At 36.7% G+C, this 24,704-nt stretch overlaps 2 protein-coding genes across 3 annotated transcripts in view; one reads left to right on the plus strand and one right to left on the minus strand.

Annotated features, from left to right (window-relative positions):
• RASGRP1 (RAS guanyl releasing protein 1) overlaps positions 1–6,650 on the plus strand; it is a 42,536-nt gene extending 35,886 nt beyond the window's left edge. For both annotated transcript variants that reach the window (XM_032189310.1, XM_032189311.1), the window contains exons 14-17: positions 698–734; positions 1,340–1,486; positions 1,982–2,349; positions 3,541–6,650. In XM_032189310.1, the coding sequence (XP_032045201.1) occupies positions 698–734; positions 1,340–1,486; positions 1,982–2,349; positions 3,541–3,675 (687 nt within the window). In that variant the 3' untranslated portion in view covers positions 3,676–6,650. The remainder of the gene's footprint in view (positions 1–697; positions 735–1,339; positions 1,487–1,981; positions 2,350–3,540) is intronic.
• A 3,940-nt stretch (positions 6,651–10,590) lies between these two features.
• On the minus strand, positions 10,591–24,498 carry FAM98B (family with sequence similarity 98 member B). Its single transcript, XM_032189312.1, has 8 exons — positions 24,415–24,498; positions 23,552–23,700; positions 22,750–22,884; positions 21,860–22,035; positions 15,179–15,259; positions 14,671–14,787; positions 12,219–12,386; positions 10,591–10,941 (listed from the first exon to the last, which is right to left on the minus strand). The coding sequence occupies exons 1-8, from the start codon at positions 24,477–24,479 to the stop codon at positions 10,600–10,602; spliced, it is 1,233 nt and encodes a 410-aa protein (XP_032045203.1). The 5' UTR covers positions 24,480–24,498; the 3' UTR covers positions 10,591–10,599.
• Positions 24,499–24,704: the final 206 nt, after the last annotated feature.

Raw genomic sequence — 24,704 nt, forward strand, 5'->3', positions numbered from 1 at the left:
GAGCTGGGACAGGGGAGGGTCAGGCTGGGTGTTAGGAAAAGGTTCTGCACCCAGAGGGTGGTTGGGCACTGGAGTAGATTCCCCAGGAAAGTGGCACTGAGAATATTTGTATGTATGTATATCTGTAAATATTCATGGATCTGAGCCTACTGGAGTTCAAGAAGTGTTTGGAAAATGCTCTCAGAAATATGGCTTTAGTTTTGGGTGGTCGTGTGCAGAGCCAGGCGTTGGACTTGTGGGTTCCTTTCAACTTGAGGTATTCTATGATTATATGAACTCATGTCCTGGTACACACAAGCCCTGTGCCTGGCACAGGAAGGTTTAGTAAAACTGACTCCAACCACTACCTGGCTTAGCTGGGATCAAACAAGAGTGCTGATGCACAATTCTACATCCACTCTAGTTTTACACCTTCATTGGGAGCTGTTAGATCTGCTGATGTATTCATTAAAGACTCAGTTAAGCTATTTTGTTTGTGATTAAGGAACATGCATACAAATATTCTGTTTACCTTACTCTGAAGATGTGTAGATAGTTCATATTTTGATTTTTACCATTAAAAGGATATGAAAGCAAAGTACTCTGCAGGTGCTCAAATTTCAGATGTGAGTGGAGTGTTTAGTGAATATTTTTATCTAGAGGTATCAAATGTGCACAGACATATGTTAATAAATTATTCTGTTTGTTTCAATTTCAGCTTTGGGGAGTCATAAAACAAGGATACAGATGCAAAGGTAAGATACTTTATTCTTTGTTAAATTTAATCTATAACCAATGGTGAATGGCAAAACAACCAAACAAAAAACTATCTTGATTTTTTCCAAGATCCATTGCAATGTCTATGGACCTATTTAATCTGGCCTCTCAGGGAGAAGGTGACAAGAATAGGATGACAGGCATGCTCCAAAAGAAATGCAAAGGTGAAGGAACTGATAGCCCTAAACTTTTGCAAACCTTCACTGAATCCCAAGGGTTGATAAACAGACCCTTCTCTTCTGATGAGTGCAATACAAATTCTCTGAAAACCATGTAACATAACAGATTCACAAGTATTTTGCAGTTTTCCACCTCATGCATGTATCTGCTTTCTCTGCAACTTCTACAGTCAGAACTGTTACAACCATATGTTGCTATTTGATATTTTTATATTGAAAAGGAGTTTGAGGTGTATATAGCAAGGGGATACAGTTGAGTTGTTACTAAGCATATGTTTCAGGTAAGGCATGTAGAGAATCTTAAAGAAACTTTCCTGCTTCCTTTGGAAGCAACACAGTGTGAGAGCTGACCTGAAATACTACAACAGAGCCACTGAATCATGCAAAGTTTGTTTTGTTTACAGATTGTGGAATGAATTGCCACAAGCAATGCAAAGACCTGGTTGTGATAGAGTGCAAAAGAAGACCCAAAACTTCAGTTCCAGACAGCAGCCCAACATCTGCTCTTGCTTCAAACCTCTGCACACTAGGGGTCAAAGAGCAACTCCACGGTGAGGAAAGGTCATGTTAAAAAGATCAAAATATCTAGATATTTTTTGTTTTGTTTCTTTTTCTTTTAAAGATGAGTTGTACAGTATTGTTTAGGGTTTGGTTAATTTAATTGCAGAGTTTTACCAACATAGTAACTAGAACCAGTAGACCTCCAGCCCAAGCAGTAAGATCAATGGTCTGTATAAAATTTATTAACATATAAATAGCTAGAGGTTTTTCTCTGAGCTTAATGACAGGTATGCTCTGATTGTGATAGAAGACTTGTGTTTTCCTCTTTATAATCCATATTTAGGCTACTGAGATAGGGCACAGCATTGTTCCAAGAAACATGATATTGAAAGATGTCCCATGGCACCAATTTTACATTTACTAATGTAAAAATAAAGAACAAATATTGTTTTATTTATTCATTAAAATAATATTTAATTACTGTACCTGTTGTGCTCCTTTCCTGGGATAAAATCTTGACTCAATTTATGATGCATGTTCTATAGGACAAGAAGAAGGACCATTCACGTTTCCTAATGGAGAAGTAGTGGAACACAATGAAGGCAGCAAGGACCGAACCATTATGCTGATGGGTTCCTCAGCTCAGAAAATCTCAGTAAGACTGAAACCAGCTGTCGTTCATAAAGGTACACAGACTGATTCTGTACTGCTGGTTGGTGATGTATCTCATAGGCAGACAGAGAAGAAAGAAAGGATGCCAGAAAATCCTTATCTCCAGCCTACCCCATCATCCCCATGTCCAAGCCCACTACTAAGCCGCAAAAAGGCATATGTTAAATGGGAAAACAAGGACTCCAGCCAGAAAATGAAGGAGCATCACAGCTATAAACCCTCATACCATGAACTTGAGCAGGTATGTACATAGTGAAACAAAATTGTCTTTGTACAACAGTACTGTAAAGTGGTAAGAGTGGGGTGGCTGAGTGGGAAGATGTCACACTACCACTGTACTCCAGTATAATTGCCAGAATAATCTATGAGAGGTATAATGAATTCTTAGCCGCTTTAACCGCATCAGTGATGTTTCACTTCAAATGTAAATTTTAGTAGTGGTACAGGGCTTAGGGAATATATTTTGAAGCCTTTGTTATGGTTACATTCATCCCTGTAGCCTTATAAGTGACAAGTAAGAATGTGACTGTAATCCAATTGCTTAGGACAGGATGTTACTCCACAAAATAAGTTATTTTAAGGAACAGCCTTCTGCACATGTAATACAGGACTGGGAAACTTAAATTAGTGTTTTAACATAACTTTGACAGAATACTATTTATGTAAGGCATTACATTGAAACCAGTCTAACACTTACCTTAACAAAAATATTTATGGCTAAAGAAAATGACTTCTACTACAAGTTTAAGACAACAATGTTAGTCAAAAAAAAAAAAAAATTCCTAGAAGTACAGAGAATATAGAATAAACAGAAAGCATACAGTGAGATGCACATCAGCTATTACTAAACAAGGAATTAGAAATCTGTTCAAAGCTTTAACATTTTCTTAAAATTAAAAAAAATAATAATGTAAATATCCCAGCCTGCCTTGGAGACAACTGTTATGAACAATGCATAGAGAAGTTTTCTGTATTTCTTTCCTCATGGATTACAATGCTGGTAAATCAGCTCTGTGTACAAGCTCCAAAATTTGTAGTGTCTACTGTTATCTCTTGCATGTGTTGATTCTCACTATGTAATCAAGCACTGTAAAGAGACACATTTCTAAAACATGTCTTAATTTAGACTCTGCTTTGGATTGTAAGAGGAACTTCTTGTTAATGACTGATAACACATCTTATAGATAGCTTTGTGTATATATGCATATATATATGATTTGCAAATGATTAAGTCTTAATACATTAACTGATTGTTAGCTAAAATGTCTCATCCTTTTAATGTTACTAGCTTACATGCAGTATCTTTTCTATCTTTAAGAGACACCTTCAACTTATGTTTAAGCCAATCAACCTAAATATACAACCAGACAATCCTGAAACAGATTTAAAATCAAATCCCATTCTCTTTTTTTTTGTTTGTTTGTTTGTCTAGGAAAGAAATATTCTAAAGGCAGACAATGAAGGTTTAAAGATCCAGCTGGAGCAGGCACATAAAACAATCGAATCTCTTACAATCCAGAGAAGAAATCATGTAGTTGATGACCTACAGCACAGAGACTGCTCCTAGCAGAAAAGGGGAAGATCCCTATGGAAGAATGAAAGACTGAAGGTGTGACAAAGCTGCTTTACCAAGTGATCTGGAGAGCTAGTCCAAAGGATTTTAAATGGAAATGCTCTCTATTCTGTACACTTCTGTATTAGAAATACACTTTCAAGTGTATCAATGAATTCCTTTGACCTTTTTAAGGTAATTTAGCACCATCTGCACAAAGAAAATCCAATCTTCTGGGATTGCTTTTAAAAGGAGCAACACTGTTCCTGAAGTTTATGTTCATGATGGATTCCACAGTGAGTTGGCTGCAGGCAGCACACGTTACTCTACAAGTGTTCTGACAACATAGCTATTCATAAGACTGTCACGTCAGATTTGGTCCAAATTCAGGTTTGTAGAAACATGGTCCATAAAGCTAAGCATTTAAGTAAAACTGCAGAAATATTTCATTGAGAGAGAGTTCCTTCTCATTGTGTCTGAAAACAATTAAAATCATTACATGGACTGTGACTTGTATTTCTGAAGTTTAGCAAAAATATTAAAATAAGTAAAGCTAATGATATTTGATTACTTGATTCTTTAGGCTTTGTTAGGATAAACTGACAGATGTTTTAAAACTCCTTCAGAGCTTTGTAGTCCTGCTGCTCAAATGCTTACCTTTGTTAAGGTAATATATAAGACTTGAGAGTTTAGAGTGAACACTGCTTCCACTTTTGTGGAAATGAGCCCTACTTATTCAGCTTAAAGGATAGCTTGCTGTTCCTTTACCATAAATATGGGACAAAGTTGATTATTTTTTTTATAATGTCAAATGACACCAGTGTTGCAACATCTGAGTAAAACCTTAAAGGCCATATTATGAGGGAAACTGTATAGTAATCCCAGTGCAACAGATAATGTATTTCGGAGCTTCTAACATCTTAAAGCTCTAACCAGGATTTCTCCATTATCTTTCTCAGTTTTCACATGCACTTTAGATAAAGAGTCAAGATGACCATGCTCTCATGTGTATAAATTTTGTATAGCAAAAGGTGCTAGGGAGTTAACTTAGTTTTCTTAATGCTATTAAGTGTTCGTACTGGCAAAAGATGACAAAACAGTCTTTCAAGTTACTGGTATATTTGTCAAAATAGTCAATTTTAAAATTGCATTTGCATTTCAAGGTAATTCTTACACTTACAGCTGTATAAAACTCACTTGCATTTATCAAGCAGGCATTTCTCATCAAACATGTAAACAGCAGAAAGTTAAAATTAATATATTTACTAATAAATTATACTTAATGCTCTTCAAAACTTGCAAGTTACTTTACAAACTCCATTATAGATTGAATTTTTAGTTGACCCATTATAATAGCATGCGTGCTTTGTGTTCAAAGTGGCGTAAGTGTATGTTCTATCTCTAGTTTACAGTCATTAATTGTCAAGTATATGAATGGTTTAATTATTGTTTAAAAAAAAAAAAAAGACAACATTGGAAACTACTTTGAAGTTTAGTGGTTCTAAGTCCTTGTTTAGCATTTGGATTGTGCTTGTACCTCCATGACTGGAAGGAGACAGTAGTAATAATGGAGTTTGTTATTTACTGTAAATAAATATGGTATGTAAAGAATTGAAATGCATATAGCAGCTGTGAAGATTGTGCAACTTTTGTTCCTCATACACTAAACCTGAATTATTAACAGTTAACACGTAATTGCACTTTGATTAGTGAAGCAGTCGAAATGGCTTTCAGATCACGTTTGTAAATTTGCTTTGCCAATTTTCTGTAAGCTTCTTGATATTTGTCCTCTATGCAGGACTACAGCAAGAACTTCTGATATGCATTTAGCAAACAAAAGTCTACTTCTGCAACAAATAAAACAGGATAAATACTGAATATATTTTCATGTATTTGGAAAATAGCTAAAAAGAGCAACAAAGACTGGTAAATCCTGTTGTGCAGGTAACTGCTTGCTTATGCTCTGAACTCTGGATTCTAATAGAATTTCTGTATGTGTATATACATATATATACTTTGTTCATTTCCTTCCCTCCCTCTCCAAAGTAGACAACCTAATGTCAACAGCTGGCCCAAAGACCAGCATTATTACGTTAAGAGTACTAAGGGGTTTTTTTAGTGCTTAATGCTTAAAATTGAGTTAAGACCATATTTGTAAATGTTAATGTTTCTCTTTGTCATCCTATTGTTCCTACAAACAGCTTAAATGATTTACAACACCTATTTGCAGGAACATCTGACATCACAAGTGGTGCTTCATGTGTGCTGAAAGCTTCCTGCTTCAAATGACTTGGTTGATACCTGGAAAACTTGAGAGCTCTTCAACTACCTTCGGGTTCTTTGTTTGCCAAAATCCCTTTACAATGTTTTTTGTCTGTTTTGTTCTGTTTTGGTGATAGTTCCTTCTTATTACTTTTGGAACTTCAATTTTGATGCATGAAAGACTTGTGCTAATAGCAAAAACAGACTGTAGTGGGATACTGCTGAAACAGACTAAGCTATGAGCAAACATCACATGCATCTCTGTTAATCTTAATGCTCTATGCTAGGAAAAAAATAGAGTTAAACTACCAAATGCTGTTTAAGTCTTATCAGCAAACAGTGATATTGAACACCACTTACCATTTATCTTGTCAATAAAAATGAAAAGCACTTACCTTTTATGCTCTCACCAGGCTCAGCTGTGTTTCATGTAAGTACGGGAAGGAAGAAAAAATGAACACTCCTGCCCCAACTACTGTTTATTTTTAAGTATAAATTCTGATCTTCTAAAGATAAAGTAGACTGAATAATATGAAAGTTAAAATGGCAGAGCTACTTTTAATATTCAAATTAAAGACAACCGCATTTAAAGTAGCTTCTGAAAATAACAAAGCTACCCTTTGGAACTCTTTATTATAGAAGCAGTCTGTTATTCTGTTGTACCTGTTCTCTACAGCAACTTGAAAAGTTTTTGTTTTAATGATATTAAAGAAGATTGAAAAAGTGTACAGATTGTAAAGATTTATATATAAAAGTGTAAGATTTTCGTTTAATATTTATAATAGAAAAAATATTAAAATTGCACATTACCTCTGTGTTTGTATCTGAAAAATCTTAACCTAAATTCATTTTCCTTGATTCTGTTATCTGTGACACTTCTGCTGGACTAACCTAGTGTCTGAGTCTCTACTCTCTCTTGCACCTGAGAATATTGAGAATGCTCAGGAAGCTAGGCCTGTGCAGATTATTCTTTCAGTATTTTAGTGGTTGAGACGCTGCAGACACTGTTTCTGCCACTCTAATGTTCCAAGTATTGCAAAGCACGATCTTCTACTAATTCTGAATAGATTTAACAGCATGACAAAGAACCTTTCTACTAAGGCTGGCTATTACACACACAGCATCACAGCAGCCTGAAAATTTGCTATTTACCTTACAGCAAAACTCAAAATACTGTATCTTAAAGGCGTTTTTTATGTGAGGTACTGAACATCAAAATATCTGACAGGGGAGACAAGTTCTGTTCTATTTCAGAATTACAGAAGTTAAAAATTTAAAGTTTCACAAGTAATTAGAAGTTATTTCCTTAATTTACATAAAGACAGTAGTAACAGTCATGTAGGCCTATGCTTTTTGTCCAATTCTTTTGGACACCGACACTTTCAAATGAGACAATACAATTGGGATGTATCTGGAATCTGTCCTGTCTGGTGAAATTTTCCTGTATTGTTATCTGCCTTGTCTATTTTGGTCATGGTCATAAAAAGCAAGTTTCATCATTACTGCAAATCGCCAGCTGGAATTCTTCCTTACAAACACAGGAGCACTATGAGATAGAGAATCCAAATCACACTACAGTGATGCAAGTAATTTCAAATACAGTCATGCAAGTAACTTCAAATACAGTACTTTATTCCTCAGTGTTTACAGCTGTTAACAAAAGTCTCAAAACCTGACACAAAAATCTTTTTTTTTTCCCAATTCTCAAGCAACCAAAACCATTCACTAAGTCTGAATAAACACAAAAATGCTTACAAACATATATATGAAAAAAAAATTACAACAGAATTTTTGTTCTGACGATATTTTTTGTCAGGACTGAAACAGAAAATTGATTTAAACCTCTTCTCAAAATTATTTTAATGCTATTATTGTATCTTTTGATAAAAACATACATTCTGACAGTAAAGGAAACTGAGAAAAGGATACCTCTATGAAAGGTGGTGGTGCTTACTTTACTTTTTTACTACTGCCTTCACATTTTGGAATTATTCAAGAAAAAATGAAATGGCTTGAGTAAAAAAAAAAAGTCTCCAACAAAACTTCCTCCTATTTAAACTGTTGTCTTCTACATGGCCCACATCAATACAATTGAACTAAGATATTGGCATACTTAACTGCTAGAATTGGATGTGGGCACACAGCTGGTTTACCTGACGGTCTACTTCATTCCAAACTGCCTTCCCTGTTACAAACTATATGAACTGGTGAGCATAAAAGCACCAAGACACATCCACACACACAGTTAAAACAGTTCAACTAAACCAGTGCAATTTCAGATCTTGACTGATGAAATTTTTATGTAGAGACAAACCACCCGAATTTCCTTGATATTATTAAATGCTTGGCTGCAGTTCAGAAATTACTTGTAACAGAAACAACATCACTGGAATGAGGAAACAAAACTTAAAATTAAGGCTTTGTTTGTTAAAACTTACTCTTTCCACTTCCTTGCTGATCAATACTTCTCAAGTCCAAGGCCAGTAGACTCACCCAGAACGTCATGAACTTGTGAGACATTCTGTAGCACTAGGCAAAAATCAAGCTCAAAAGCAAGTACACCAGTGCTATGTTTCCACATGACCCATGAAGACCTCTGCAATGACAGCAGACACTGACAACAGAAATGAGCATAGGAAAAAGTGATAAAGAAACCATACTGCTAGCAGGTAGGTGAAGTTAGGCCAGCTGAGTCAACTCATTGCACCAAGTTTACATCCAAGCCAATGTGTTCAAGCAAGGAAAACTGCCCTGTTTTGGTAGGCACCTGCTGGGACCCCAGGTATGGATAAGACTCCATCAGTCCCATCATAAAGCAGCACACTCGAACAAGCAATCATTCAGGGAAGTTCCAGGAGGGAATTTTCAAGTTATCTAGACTAAGATTTCAACTGAACGTGTTGGTGGTAACTAATTAATAACATCTTACACAGGCTTTTAAAGGATGTGATAGATAATCCCAGTTTTAAACAGAGCTTTACATTCGTGCACAGATCTGCCTCTGTAACTGAGGACACGATGCACGTGTCCCTGAAGACAGGGTAACAACTTGAAAGCAGACCAAATACAGACACCAACAGTAGATTTGTGAAAAAACAAAAAACAAGAAAACCACACCTCATAACTGTGGAACATAAACTACAATCAAATCTTAAGAGTTCAACCTGCAGTTAAGACTAAGTTATATATTCAGTGGAAGTGCTGGAAGGTTTCTGTGCTATGCCATCAACACACATGCCAAGGTTTATCATATGTCTTCCTGAATCTCTCTGCAGTAATGTGATCCTGATAAATACTGTCATGAATATACACTTGGGCATTGTCTCCCTGTTCCACATCTACTCAGGTAGCATCATAACAAGGGAGATCTCAAGAAGCTGGACAACAGAAATTGCCTTCTTTAACTGACAGCCGTGAACTTGCCTATATGTATTTACAGCCGTAATTATACAAAATCTAACTCCTTACCTAGATGCTCTTCTCCTAGCGTAGCACTGTGTGTGAAGGAGAAGATATCCACATCATATCAAGATGGAGTTTCTTTTAAGTTATCAGACCATTTGGTTGGCAGAATAAGAGAAGAAAAGCCTTTGAAAATTACAATTGCACTTTTTCCAGAGAACTCAATGCGGAAGAACAACTTTTGTATGAGATACCTTACCAAGCGGGAGGGAAAAAAAAATAAAAATGGAAAAGAAGAAGAAATGGCACGTTCTTTCTCAGAAAGCTCAGCTTTACTCAACCTTTATTTTTAAAGGCTGATGCAAAAGGAATGAACTCCCACTGGACATGATGGTTGCAGACATTTCCAGCACAATCCGATCTTAAAATACTTTTATGAAACCTCAATAAAACGGAAAACAGGTAAAATGATAATAAACATTAAAAAAAGTCACCATTATTCTTATTTTATGGTACAAACTTTGACTTTCAATTAGTCTCTAATATATTTATGAACACACAAAGCTACCTAATTTTATCAATTTCTCTAAAGAAGTAATTCAGAATATTACTTTTATGACAAGTTTTGGAATAATAAGAAACCTAAATGAATAATTTTGACCAAAGCCTTAAGGGTTTTGACATCTAAATTCTTCTACATGTCTGATAAGAAAACTGGATGAAGAGAAAAGCCTGAAAACAGCATTCTTCTGAAAGTGTTTCCCTCTGGTTCTCAGGCCTGTTTTTTTGTTTGTTTGTTTGTTTGTTTTTTGTTTGTTTGTTTGTTTTGTTTTGTTTTTCTCCTCTTCTCTCTCTCCGTACTATACAGTTTTAGGAGCAAGGGAATGGACATGCAACATGCAATAATTAGAGAGGCCTGAACATCAAAAAATTATTTTTACTTTAAAAAGGTTTTTATTCAGTTTTCTGAGGCTTATTTTAAATAAGAGGACATAATAAAAAAAAAAAACATGACCAGTACGAAAAACAAGGATTCTAGTCATAATATTTTAGTATAAAACTTCTCTTCAGTTAACTAAAAGAATTCAATGACAACATCAGTTGGTCTAAAGCAATGATTCATATGGTCATACTTAAATCTAACCTAAACCAAAGGTACCATAGCTACATTTCTGATTACCAGTAAACACCACCACTATATTTTGCCAGTTACTCTTAGTATTTACAGTTTTTTTTTTGTTGTAGTTTTTTTTTGTTTTTTTTTTTTTTTTTTTTTTAGTATCGCCGGTATCCTCCACCTCCTCTTCCACCATATGGATCTCCGTAACCACCCCTGCCACCATAACCTCCCCTGCCACCATAATCTCCCCTGCCACCTCCACCTTGGAAGCCACCTCCACCTCTTCCACCACCTCTGAAACCCCCACCTCCAAAACCACCACCACAACCTCCTCCTCCTCGACCCCCTCCACCACCCCAGCCGCCCCTTCCACCACCACCTCCCCAGCCACCTCTTCCGCCACCTTCTTGTCTTTTCTGCCATGGAGGCATTTCAGGAGGTGGTGGTTCAATCTCTGTTGGTCTGCCTCCACGATCAGGTACTCTCCCCATAAGAACCTGTATGGTAAAATAAAACTTCAGAACTCTTGAGATCAAAACAATTAAAAGGATTTCAAAATGGGGCACAGCATTTAAGAAAGTCTGTAAATAAAGGATTAATGAAAACAGTCACCATTTAAATAGTGAACTATTCACTATTGAAATAGTGAACTAACATAGTTATTTGCAAGCTTTTGTTATAGTCCAGAAGGAAGTACTATGTTTATTTATTACAAACAGCCAAACCAAACAATTTTACCAAATAATTAAATGTCACTTCCACAGAAACTTCTGAGGTTTGTAATGTACTGATACACTAAAGATGCTTATTAACAACAACAACAACAAAAGGAAACTAAAAAAACCTTGTGTTTTACTTTTTCATTACTGTGCTTGACAATACCCAGGCACCAATGCCTAGGCACCAATACCAGAAAGACTAACACGTATCCTTAACTTGAGGTGTACAGTTCCATTGAACTCAAGGACCTAAGTTTGTAAGCCAAATATAGAAACAAACAAAAAGAACAACAACAAAAAACAATCAATAATAAATCCAGCTGTGTTAAGTATTGTATTTACTCCCTAGTCCTAACATGAAGTATAAACCGACTTGAAGCAAACCTTCCTCCTTTCCCCTGTTTTACCAAGTATACTTGGTAAAAAGTATACTCTACCTGCTCTTTAGTAGCTCTAAGGAAAATTAACAGTTCTCAGGTGATCCTGTTTCTGTGTTGACTAAGAAAAAGAAACAATCGCTACTATAATTTTATGCTGAATGGAGTCCCTTTCCTATGAAAATACAGATACCAAAGCAAATGGATGATTCTTATCTTATTTGTGAATGGTGCATTTGACCCTGCTGGAAGGCAGATTAAAACTCAGCAGATTCTGCTGTGAAAAGGCAGGACAGGCCAAGCTGTCCAGAAAGATTAAGCATTGACTCTTCCTGAGAACTGGCTAGTGTAGCCCTGCTTTCTGAGACTGCTGTTTGAAAAGAACAACTCAGTAGGAAGGGAAAAGTAACTTCTGAACTCTGTCTACTTCCTCCACTGTTCTTTCTCATCTAGATTACTATTTAATCTGGTTGTAAAACTGACTGTGTAGTAAGATAAAAAAAGAACTTAATGCAGTGTTTATTGGAATGCTGCAAACTTTTCTTGTTAAAAGCACCAGCTATAACCACCTTGTACAAAGGAACAAAAATGTTAAACAAAGAGTGTAATTCCAGAATTACTTTTGATGGGTCTGTAAACTCCCACATCCTTTTATCATATCCCAGGAAGAAACATTACCTTGTTGATCGCACAGACTGTATTTTTCCGTGTTGATCCACTACTTGTTCTTATGATCTTTGATAAATCCTCTCGAGCAGCAAGAAGGTGAGCTAATGTTATAGTTGACTTTGGAGATAATGCGTAGCGCTTGGGCTGATAGATGCGTGCTATGTCATCTGTCTTTACCTAAACAATAAAAATCAGACATTACTTACTTGTGAGGCATACAAATACAAACACACACTGTAAGCCACACAGTGGTCTCAGTACATTGCAGTTTGAGCACAAGGTGTGATGTATGAAAAATTTGGTGCCAGTTGCTACCAGTTCTGTTCTCTGATGATGTGCAAGGAAATGTTGATTATGTTTAATTGATGCTGAACTTATTACAACAGAAACTGTATCCACTGGCAACATATCTAAGACTAAATTTTAGGCTCCATGCTGTTGTCTGAAGCAGTGCTTTAAATAGCCATATTTAACAGATCACTCCAAAATGTGAAAAAGGAGTGACTTTAAATGCAGGTCAATTTGTGAAAATCTGCATCAATGAAGCAGAACACTTGTGCAAGCCATGAAAAAGTGAAACTGAGAAGGGGAAAAAAATAGATTTTTTTCCAAATTCACTTTGATGTTTACTTGTTTAACAAAAGATGAAAAATAAACACACTTTCTGTGAGCAACTAGGACGATCTTCAGAGTAAATAAACATTTGATCTTGGATGGACCAGACAACAGGTGCTGTTCTTTGTCACTGCTGTTTTGCTAGACAATTACGTCATCATTTATGGATCCATTTCAATCTGCAAAACTAACCCCCTGGGGGACAGAAAAAAATAAAACTACACTGCCACCACTCCTCCAAAAAACAAACAAACAACAAAACACACCATCAAAAGCAGAGACAGGTATAAATACCTACTTAATGGAGAGGGAGGGGAAGGCAACCTAGCTAATGAATTAAAAAAGGACAAGAACTTGCTTCATTGCTTAAAAAAAAAAAAAGAAAAATCAAAATTATTTCAATGCCAAAATATTTTGAATCCCCCCCCAAAGTTTTTGGAGACATTCTAAACAAGTATTTTACATGAAAAATGAGGGGAAAAAGTACAAAAAAATCATATGCAATTTTAAATGAAGGTCAATTTGTGTAAATCTTCATCACAGATTTAATATGTAATGGGGTTATTTCTAACTGCATGCTATTTTGCATCAACAGCCTTTCTAAGACAGGAAAAGGAATCATCTTACTGCTTTGGCATCATTAAAAATCTCATTAAACTTGATTTATCATAAAAGTATTCATTGTTTTTAATGTCATTTGGAATAAACATCAGATTTTAGTCTGAGTTATCAGTAAACATCAACTACATCTTTGAAGTACACCTTAAATTTAAAAATTTATAGTTGCATTGGTTCAGTTATAAGAGTTACACATAGTGAAATCTCCTGATAATTTTGAGGTAAATGCCCTCTTTTCCTCTCTTGTACCATAAAAGCACTCATAACCCCTGCAGAAATTAAAGTGGGCCATTTTGAAGCAGCAAAGCAGAATGTAGACTCATGTCTTTCAGTGATATTTAGTGAGCAGACTCTGTTTGCACATATCTATGCCAAACTATAATATCACTTTCAGAAAGCTTTTGAAGTTTTAAGACTTATCAATCTTAAGATTTCTACACAAACCTTCTCTTAGAAGTAAAGTTGATCTTGCAGTTCATGAGCAAAAAAAAAGCCTTCAGCTTACCACACATATATTAATCAAGTTACAAACTTTTAGTATCTTCTTACTTTGCTGGATAGAAACAATATGGATTTCTAGCTCAGAAATATCAGACTGGTTAAGTCATGTCTATTTTCTAATATACAGAGTGCTAGAAAATATCACAAATGAAATTACTGTGATTAAAACAATACCAGCAGACAAAATCCCCAATAGTTTGGATGTTTTAGCCATCTGAAGGCTTTTCTCACACCAGCTGTTCAGTTGACCGTTTGTTTATTCGGTTGCTTTGCACCCAAGATAGGTAGCAGTCACTGTAATAATCTCACTGACCTTGTGGGAAGACGCTTTCTGCACCCAATCTCTGTTAAGGCCTAGTGTTTGTCTTCCTCCTGCATCTCCAGAGAAATGCTGAGGTTTTCTCCTACTTTACTTGATTGGAGGGGCGGATATAGGAAAGAAAAAGGGAGGTATGGACTTAAAGTGAAAACCCCCAACAAAGGATGCTAGAATATATATATTTATGAAGCTATAGACAGTCACAAAACATGGACCGTGTCACCTACTCAAATCCTTCAGTTTTCTCAATACCTACAACTTGGATGTTACAATCCAGGATGAGAAACTGCTTGGAAAGAAGACAGCAGTAAGGGAAGTGTATTTACATAGTACATATACTTGGTAACAAGATCTATGGAACTGTAGCAGACTCCCACCTACAGGAAGCAAAAAATACAGCAACCTTACCTTTGCTCTATCAGACCAGCCAAAAGACTGCACTGTCACATCTAGCCTCTTCATTAACATACGTCGGCGACATTCATACTCACTGCGAAGAGCATCATTGATTTTTTCCAATCTTTCCTGCAGTGTTACAATAAAAAGTCCAAATATTAATTCAATAAAGATATACAAATCAATTGAAAGTTAACCCCACTCAGCAAATAAGATGACTATTCTCTGGTGATCACTACAAACATAAAATTAGGGGTGCAGATATGTAGTGCTGCAGTAACATGTATTTACGAAATATTTTAAAAGTTAGTATGTACATATATCAAGACAATGTCTGTTAAAAACATTAATTCTGGAAGTATCTGATTAGCATTATTAATATTTAGTAATTGAATATTAAGTAGTAGAAGAGTGACTGTAAAATAGACAGACAAAACCATAAGCATTAATTTTGACCACCCCACAAAACACAGAAAACAAAATAAGGGACTTTTTTTTTTTTTTTTTTTTTTTTTTTTACCAATTTATCAGAATTCAGAGGTTTTGTTAGCAGTGACTTCCCCACATGGTTTTTTTGAACTTTTGAGAGAACGTCCTTTATCTGTAACAAAACACATACTTCTTTTCAGAACACAAATTATATTTACATTTATTTCAGCAAAAATATGCTACAATTCTAAGATCAACTATAGCACGTTTGTTTTAGCAGACTCATAAAAACAGATGTCTTCTGCCTTATTATCATCCATTACAAAAAGACGAGTTCCTGAATACTTCCACTACATGATCAACCTCTATATAAAAAGACTATACGGCATAGCATTTCTCCTCCCAATTATAATTGAAAAATATCTATATGTCAAATTTATGAAGTGCACACAGGCAATACAACTAATTAAATTTACTGGGTTTACTCATCATTAAGCATCGTAATTACATCTAAGGAAATTAACAATTGAAAGCTGGGAGTTCACTGACAAATAGTAGACCTGGCTACAGAAAGCTGACAATGGGTGTCAGTAAGGAAGGCAGGAGATATGATAGGTATGAGGTCGCTCTCCCACTTCTTTCCTTCTAATCCTGTTATTGGTTCCAATTAACATTGTTTAAGACTTTTGCACTCACTCCAAACCAGCTTGCCTTATACTTCTTCATTAGCTTTGCCTTCGGTATTTGGGAACGAAGTGTGCCCTCTCTTTCTGACTTCCAAACTCCACTGCATCCCCCTCTCTCCTTACAAAAAGCTTCTACCAAGGAACTTCTTTCAGCATACACTTTCTTTTCCACACACTCTTCTACAAACCTTACCACAAATGGTCACAACACTCCTACATAACTTTCAGGCCAACTGATTTTTAAGCAGTAGTAGATTACTAGAGAACAGCATATTACTGTTCCTGGACACGGTCTGATTGGAAGAACTACATCTTCACTTGCTTTCATGTGGAATCAAGTCAAACAAGACTAAAACTATATCTTTTTTTTTCTTTTTTAAACATTTCACGAGGAAGGACTAAGGCAGTCCATGACCTACAATAAAACCTATAGCTGAAGAGAGACATTAGATACATTTGCTAGGATTATAAGACTTCGCGTAGGCATACAGCCATTTACATTAATATTTATAATAGAGGTAAGGTCCAGTGCTAACTTCTCTAGTATTACCTTCTCATTTTGTCAGAGTTTTGAGTTCTACACATTACAGAAATATCATCTGCAGTGAGCACTGTGCAGTAACTGCAGGAGACAAGTCAACTTGCTCAAATTCTAGAGCACCTAGTTAACTAAGTTATCATAGTGGGCACTGAGAAGTGCTCACCTAGCATTGTGGTAGTCAATGAACAATAATCAATATAAGATCAGCATGACAGCAAGAGATGAAGAAATCATCAATTAATATAGAAGAAGGAACAAATGGCATGAAGTGATGAATTAAAAGTACCACCTGTGCTATTAGATTCCATCCATATAAAAGAAGTGATTATGATAAGGGTTGAAGTTCTGTTTCATGTACCGTATTGCCCCCACATTCTTCTTTCTCTTAAATTCTTGTACCTTTGCAACCTTTATTTACAAAAAGCCCTCCAGGGCTGACTGACTTGTCTATCCTGTAAATCTAGCCAACCTGTTTTGATTCTAATGAAGCATGTACATGATGCCTCTCAATCTGCTTCAAAATTCAAATGTACTTTAGCACAAACTATGCTTTAATTTAAATAAATACATGAAGAGCCAAGAAGAAATGTAATAATCATCAACATAAGATCAGCATGACAGAAAAAGATGTAGAAACCAGCAATTACTACAGAACTTCTATACTAATAAACAACACATGAATTAAAAGCTCTATTAGTGAAGACGTTTGTAGCCATTAAGGTCAGAAATATATTATCCTCAAAGGTCCTAATGAGTTGAAAGGATAAGAATCTAACAAAATGAGCCTGACTTCTGGGAGAAGACAAAAGCCACAAGCCAAAAAACACAACATAACACCTCAATAACCTGTAGCTATAGATTGAAATAAAACCTGGAAAGCACAGATGATGAAGATGCTCTGGAGATTAGAATTATTACAAGCTTGCAGCTGCCAGTGCAGCTAAGAAGTAAATACAACACTGGGCTCCACACACAAAAAATAATAAATTCTGCCATGACAAGTGAATCACAATTGAAAGACCTAACTCAGCACCATCTACCCCTGATTTCTGTAAGTTGAAATATGAAAGGAAGTTCAGAGGAACAATAAAAGAAGAAAATCAGTGAAACTCACAATCAGAAGCAGTAGGAGCAGCTAAGTGAAACTAGCCTTTACTGGCTAGGAAACTGCAAAATTCTGCAACCTTTTTCTCGCCCCCCCTCCCCCCGAGTTAAAAAAAAATACATTGATAGTATAATTGTCACTGGATAAAATGAATCAAGTTAAGGAGAAACTTGTTCCACAGATAACTTTATCTACTTGCAGAGTTTTACAGACAATGAAAAGTCATATCCAGATTTCTGAATCTCCATTAATACTTTACTCCCTCACTTAGCAGTACTCTGAGTGCATGTCCTACAACTACAAGAGTGAAATATGCTTTGCTGCCTTATAGTTCCAGAATATGTTGTCCAACCTTGACCAACAGGGCTATGAGCATAAGGTCTCTGGCACATATCCTGTCTACCAGAGGACAAAAGCACAACCAATACAAGAATCTATGCTGTAACTCATTCCTAGACATGATAGTTGCCTTGCATTAAGGAGAATAAACAGAAGTTCTGGGGGAGAAAAATAAAAAATATAAATTCTGCATTTGTAAGTGGGAACAATACAAAAAGCAGTGTCCAGATAAAAGGGCAGTGAAAATATTCACAGAAATGTAAAACAAATTGTGCCAGCCAAATCATCCTAAAACTCTCCCACACTTAGTTATGAGAAGCAAACCAATTAATTAAAAGCTAAAGGGAGATGCATATATTTGACTATTCAATATATATTGTAATCAAACTCCTTGATAACATTAAATATTTACAAGATTGATTTAGAAGTTCATATACTCAAAAAAATATGATGTTTGAGACAAAAGTATTGGGATTTGACTCCAAACTCTGTTGTATAAAAACATAGTTATTCTATTTTTTACCAAATAAAGCGCACCTTTATGTATCGAACATTTCTCATTTGTTTTATAAGTCTATGCTCCTTTAAAAAAACAAAACATTAGCTCACAATACAGGTTCAATGTTCCACATATTTAATAAATATCTTTACCCTCAGTCAAAATAAACCTATACTTTTTATGTTTAACACTATTTGCAAAGAGAAACAATATATGCACACAACTTCAGGGTTTCTCATATTTTAAAAAATAACCTGTAAAGAGGTGTCATTAAAGGAATTTATGTTAAAACGCTGTCACTACACAGGAAGGAACATTTTCTTAATTTGCAGAAAGATCACCTAAATTCTTGAGCACAGAACATGTTAATCCAAACAATGCCCGTCTTCCATTTACTTACATGTCATTTTATTTTCAATACTTATCTAATTTTAAAGACATTTTTGCCTGAGCTTTGTGTCTGGTGAATGCCTACAAGTTTAGGCACAAAGACTTCGAACCAGACAACTCTTCTGTCTTGTTCCCTGAAGCTATATTGACATTTAATGCACAGGCACCATTATGGCTGTACAATTACTAAACACTAACACTAACTTAAATATGAATAAATTATCGAAAATATTCCCAAATATTTTTTTTAAAGATAGCCTCCTCACATTTCAGTTAAAGCCTATTTTAGCTTGCTTTCCATTTAATTTCTTAGGTAACCCTTTACAGTTTCCTTTTATTGCAGTAGACTGTTAGGAGATTACCTTTTTTTACATTAGAAAACTAAGAAAAAATGATGCAAAGCAATACATGGTAAAAAAAAAAAAAAAAAAAAAATTGAATATTTTTGTTGTAAAAAGGTTTTTGGAATAAACAGTATTAGAAAGTTTCTTTGTAACTAGGTGTAAAATTCACACCATTTTGAATGGAAAAAGCTAGATATAAGCATGTAGCATAATGCTGGCAGAAACTTTTCTGAATCTTTGATCAAGGTTCATTTACAAGTTATGGGCTTTCTAGTAGCAAATTTCAGAACACCTCCCAGAGGTAAGTTTTATAAATATACTTTATAAGGAAACTTCACAAGGGAATCTCAAAAAAAAAGAACATCAGTTTTTCTATGCTATAGAATATAATACATTACATTAAGCGGTAGGAAGCTGTAACGCTACCAACTCTTCCCTCAATTTTTCTTATATGCGTAACCACTGCCGTAGTTCATTACAGGAGATGCAAATTTAAAAGGTACTTCCAATGATTGCATATTCGGTTTGATGTACAACAAAACTCATAGTTTGAATGAAGAAGGTGATCTTGATTTTATACTAGTCTTTTAAATAATCTGACAAATTATTAAAAACAATCAATATTCTAACGTGTCATACCAAAACACAATGTGTGATCTGTCCCTTTGGTAGATTGCTGCTGCACAGCCAAACTATTCTCAGAACTATTCCCACAGCTACTGACAATGCTGAAGATGCTAGACAGAGACAAAGAGTAGACATGTTGAAATGCTGCAGATACATTTTCAAATTCAATAAAAATGCTAGATTAGTATATAAGTTTCTGTTACAAATCATATAGTATAACACTACATGTTAGCAGTGCAATTTTACACAGCCTAATTAAATCAGGAGCAACATAATATTTGGAAAAATAAATTGATCATTGCAAGTGAAATTTTGTGAGAATCTAAAAAAGTTATAAATGGGACTGAAAAAGATGTTTACGAAGCCAAAGAATTTCAATCAGGGGCATCACCACGCTAATGCAGCTACATCAACAAACTTAGGCATCTAATTCTCTATGCACTGTATCAAAATAAACTCGGAACTTGTCCCACATGAAAGTAGGGGATGAAGGACAATGAAACATACAGCAGAAATTGTACAAAATCTCCTGAGAAGCAGGAAAAATAAAAGTTCTTCAGTTGTAAGGGGCCAGAACATTTCAGAGCACAAATTACACTATTAATCTGAAGTCAGAGAAGATGAATGAACTAGTTTTGCCACCTTTCTACACTCTGAAGTGCGTATAAGTTGTATAACCACTGTGAAATTGACAGACCTGGAAAACACTGAAAAACAGCTCAAGGCAGTTTGTGATATGAGAGAGAGGGGAGAGAGGGGGAAGGAGGGAGAGTGAGAGAACATGCTTAGAAGATTTTTCTGCTTCAGGACTTATGAAACTGTTAACAGTTTATGTAAACAGTTTAACAGTAACACACTACACATCAGTGCAAGCATGTGACCCTATCTGAAAGAAGTCTTGGACTTTGCAAAACCTTGTAATGCAAAGACAACTTGCTAGGTGTTTGTGTGAAAAGCTGGCCCACCATGTCTGCTATTGCAGCATTAGAGTGTTATTCTTTTAATATGGCATGAAACTAAGCCTGTATCCAAGAAGTGAAGCCAAGAAGTGTGCAAGGAAGGCCACTGTCTTCCTTGTTGTTCCTGTTGGAGACTACAAGCCCCTTGGATGTAAACACCCACAGGGGAAGATCAACAGTACTAGGCAGCTTTAATCAACTAGTTACTAGCTGGAACTCTGACATTTTAACCCTCAGAAAACAGTGATGGAATTGTTTCTCCATCCCCTCAAAGATATTTAATGGAAAGAATAGATTTAAAGATTTCATATGAACTAAACAGATCAAGTACAGGGACACTTTGGGAATGCAGACAATTTCACTGCCACCTGGATATTGCTTTTTATATATGAATCTATTAAAGGTTCTGTCTTGCCACAATAAAGATCTACATCTGTAAGAAAATCTGGGAAAAAACAGGCCCCCTCCCCAAAACCTCTGAATGTTCAACTTCCCATTGAGCGATGAGGAGGGAGAAAAAAAACAAAAAACGATCATCACGCAAAAATTAGTAAATTCAAAGATTCAGAGAGCAGCAGAGGGAAATTCACTTCACGCATCTCTCATAACTCAAGAGGGGACCAATTCTCTTCCCAAATACTAGGGAGAAATGAAGAGCCAAACTTTTAACAGAGAAGATGGTGGGTGGCACTTATAATCTGCAGTGAGGAATCCAAATTAAACATCACATCAGTGAAATGAGTTAGAATCTGGTGGGATACAATTGAAAGAACTATAAGGTTGGATAAGGTATGAGGCTGCATATTGACTACCTAACTTAGTAGGTTGAAAAATGCCTGAATTAAAACTAAGGAAATGGCACCAACAAATCAATACTTGCAATTAAGGTATTCATAAACCAAAGAGCAAGAAGTTTAGTTTTACACATTAAATTTGAAAACATCTCAGAATTGACAACGACAGGTATGTAAACATGCAATCAGTTATTACCCAAAGTTTTGTGATTGATATATTTGAATAGGTAGGAGGAAAGCGTTCCTACAACTCATACCCTAAGGTTGCGTGGCAAGGTGCATCAGGTACATCTCATCCTGAGGGAACCACTCAAATATTTCACCTCACAGCTAAGACAGTTTAACTTGTACACTACACTGGTTTCCAGAATAAAAATCCCTTTGCACTTGTTGGATAGGGCCTTCATGAATCATATTGTTAGGCCCTCAACTAAGATGAACGCTTACAGAAGTAAGAGTTAACAAGAGAGAAAACATAAAACCCATACCTTTTGTTCCACATTGGTTAACAAGGGAGGAATATCAGGTGATGAGTTTGGCAGGCCCAGTGCATCACAAATAGTTTGTACTTCCTGATAAATTTCATTGTGCTTTTCCAAATGAGAGCCTTTACTTTTCTTGCTGTGCAATATCTTCAAAGCTTGGAGTTCTGTACTTAGAAATACTAGAAAGAAAAATGGCAGATAATGGCGTATTTAGGGACTCAAAATTTTTTGCGCCCACATTCTCATAATACAGATAAGAAGACAACAATAAAACAGACTCTCAATCCTCTTCTAGACAGACCAGTATCAGTTTCCCATTCATTACCTAAACTGACTTCCATCTAATTTCCTGTCTGTACACCATACTTAACTGCTTACCATACCTCCTTCCCCAGACCCCTAGTTCCTTGACTAGTTTCATGTTGTCACACTGATCCCTGATGTTATTCCATTCTTTTCCTGGAAAATTCCAAGCGTTTGCCACCACCAATTTCTCAATGTAATCTCTTTCCACACTTAGTCTCAGCTGGTCCTCCTTTGTCCAAGTTCACTCCTCTTGATCCTGCTTTCAGCACCTTCAAAGCATGTCACATGTTCTTACAAGCTGCCCCAAAACCTCTCAGAAACAAGAGAAGGAAAATCTGTTTCAGCTGAGCTGGAATTGGATCAAGAAATTGTCAGGAGGAATCAGTAGGTTGAACTGTACATCACAGAGAAATATTAGTTCTACCATTTCCAACCCTCCACAAGTGAGCATGCTTGGGTAGGCTGTAGTGATTGTAGAGATAAGCTAAAATACACACAAAGAACTATTTAATGTAAATTGTAGAATAATGATAAAAGACGCATGTAAAATAGTAGTATACTAAGTGGCAAAAATGGTCTTAACTTACAGAGGAGTTTAAGACAATCTTCTTTCTCTTTTAATCTGTCTTTTATGTCTCCAGATATAAGCGATGAATATGGACAAGCCATTTCTCTCAGAAAGCCACTAATCTCAAGCTGGAAGCTCTCTATATCTTTATCACCTATAAAGTTATAAAGAAATAAATTAAAAGTTAATGGCCCTTTTATGTTGTTTTTACAGAAACATCAAACTATAATTTTTTTTTTAATTTACACATTTAGATTGTGGGTTTCAAGACCCCAGACAAATATTTACCACCTACCACTCATAATATTTTCTTTCTTCTTAAAGAAGTCCCACATACAAGCAGACACTCCTTTATAATAGTTAAAACAGTGTTGTATTCATGCTTTAAACAAAAGTTGATGCTACAACAGCTTGAAAACATGAATGCAAGTATTTGGAATGAACCAGCATTTAATTTACACCAAGCAGAGGAACAGACAGTGCTTATTCCTTCTATCATGTGAACAGCTTATGTCACAAAACAGTGGATCAACGTAATTAACTTTCTGATGAACAAGGTACAGGAATCAAATTAACCAAACCACATGTATGAGCCCATTTTATTTTTCTTTTTTTCTTTTTTCTTTTGTTTTGTAAAGAATCTTCACAAGGTAGGACCTTAATCTAACAGCTACATACACACAAACATCAGCACCTCTTTGGCTACCTTTTGGTTATCCGTTCAATTTCAACACTGATTTTACTACTAGCTAAAAATACAAGTCTAAATATACTGAATCCACTAAATACTAAGTAGCTTCAACAAATTAACATCCATTTACCATCTGTTGGCGTGATACTTTCTTCCATGTTACAAAGTGGCTTTATTTGGGAACCTAACCAAACACAGAGGTCAAAAAACTCTGGTGAAGACAATCCTTTTTCGACTGCTTTTTTCAGGGCTTCCTCCTCCAAAAGGGGACCTGTGTACCTGTGCAGAGAGATAAACATTTGCAATAAGAAATGGGTTTAACATAAAATGTGCATACTTCTAAATAATTTTAACATAAGCTGGTTAGGAACTACACTGAGATGAATACTTGTGAATTACTTTTGTGAATGAATAATTCAGACTTTTTTAAACATGCCAACAAAAGAGAGGTAATTTATAAACAAAACGGTTTGTCAGAAAATGTGAGAGGCATCTTCACGCATGACAGGTATGTGAGAACAGAGTCCCATGTTTCAATACATGCTAAACACACTAAATGCAGCATTAATTCAAGTGCTGAGTCAAGCAATTCTCCTTCCAACGCCTTTAACTCGCTGCCCGAGACCCTCAATACTAAGAGGTAACTGATAACTGAACTGCATGTTACACTATTTTTACTTGCAGCACCCGTTATTCTCCACCCCGAACAAAGAAAACACGTTTTATCCGTACGAAACGGAAAGCCACCCACCACCCCTGCGAGCCGGGGCACCTCCCAGCCCCAGGCAGCGACCAGATCCCCCCTCGGGGCAGCCCCCGGCAGCACGGCCACGGCAGCCCCAGCGCGGGCGACAAGACCCCGGGCCGGCCCCGGGGCCGGCCCCAGCCCCCGCTCCGTCCCCAGCCGCTCCCCGCCCGAGCAGGGCCGGCCCGGGCCGCGCGGCCGCCAGGATCCTCCCCTCGCCCGCCGAGGCCCGGCCACCCCCCGCTCACCCCAGAGCCTCCAACGCGTCCAAGATGTCGCCCTCCATCTTCAGGCCGGCCGCCAGCTCCCTCATGCCGCCCCGGCGGCCCGCCGCGCCGCGCCGCGCTGTGCCCGCCTCAAAGCGGCCCGCCGCAACCTGCACCCGCCGCTGCGTTCCGCCGGCCGCGGGCACCGGGCCCAGCAGGGGGCCCCCGGCTGCCCCCGGCCGCTGTCAGCCCCGCGGCGGGGCCCGGCCGGCTGGTCGGGCTGCCCCGGCCCCCCTCGGCCTGGCCCGGCCCGTGGGCACGCCGGGCCTCCG

This window comes from Aythya fuligula, chromosome 5 (assembly GCF_009819795.1).
Source record: "Aythya fuligula isolate bAytFul2 chromosome 5, bAytFul2.pri, whole genome shotgun sequence".
NCBI lineage: Eukaryota > Metazoa > Chordata > Aves > Anseriformes > Anatidae > Aythya > Aythya fuligula.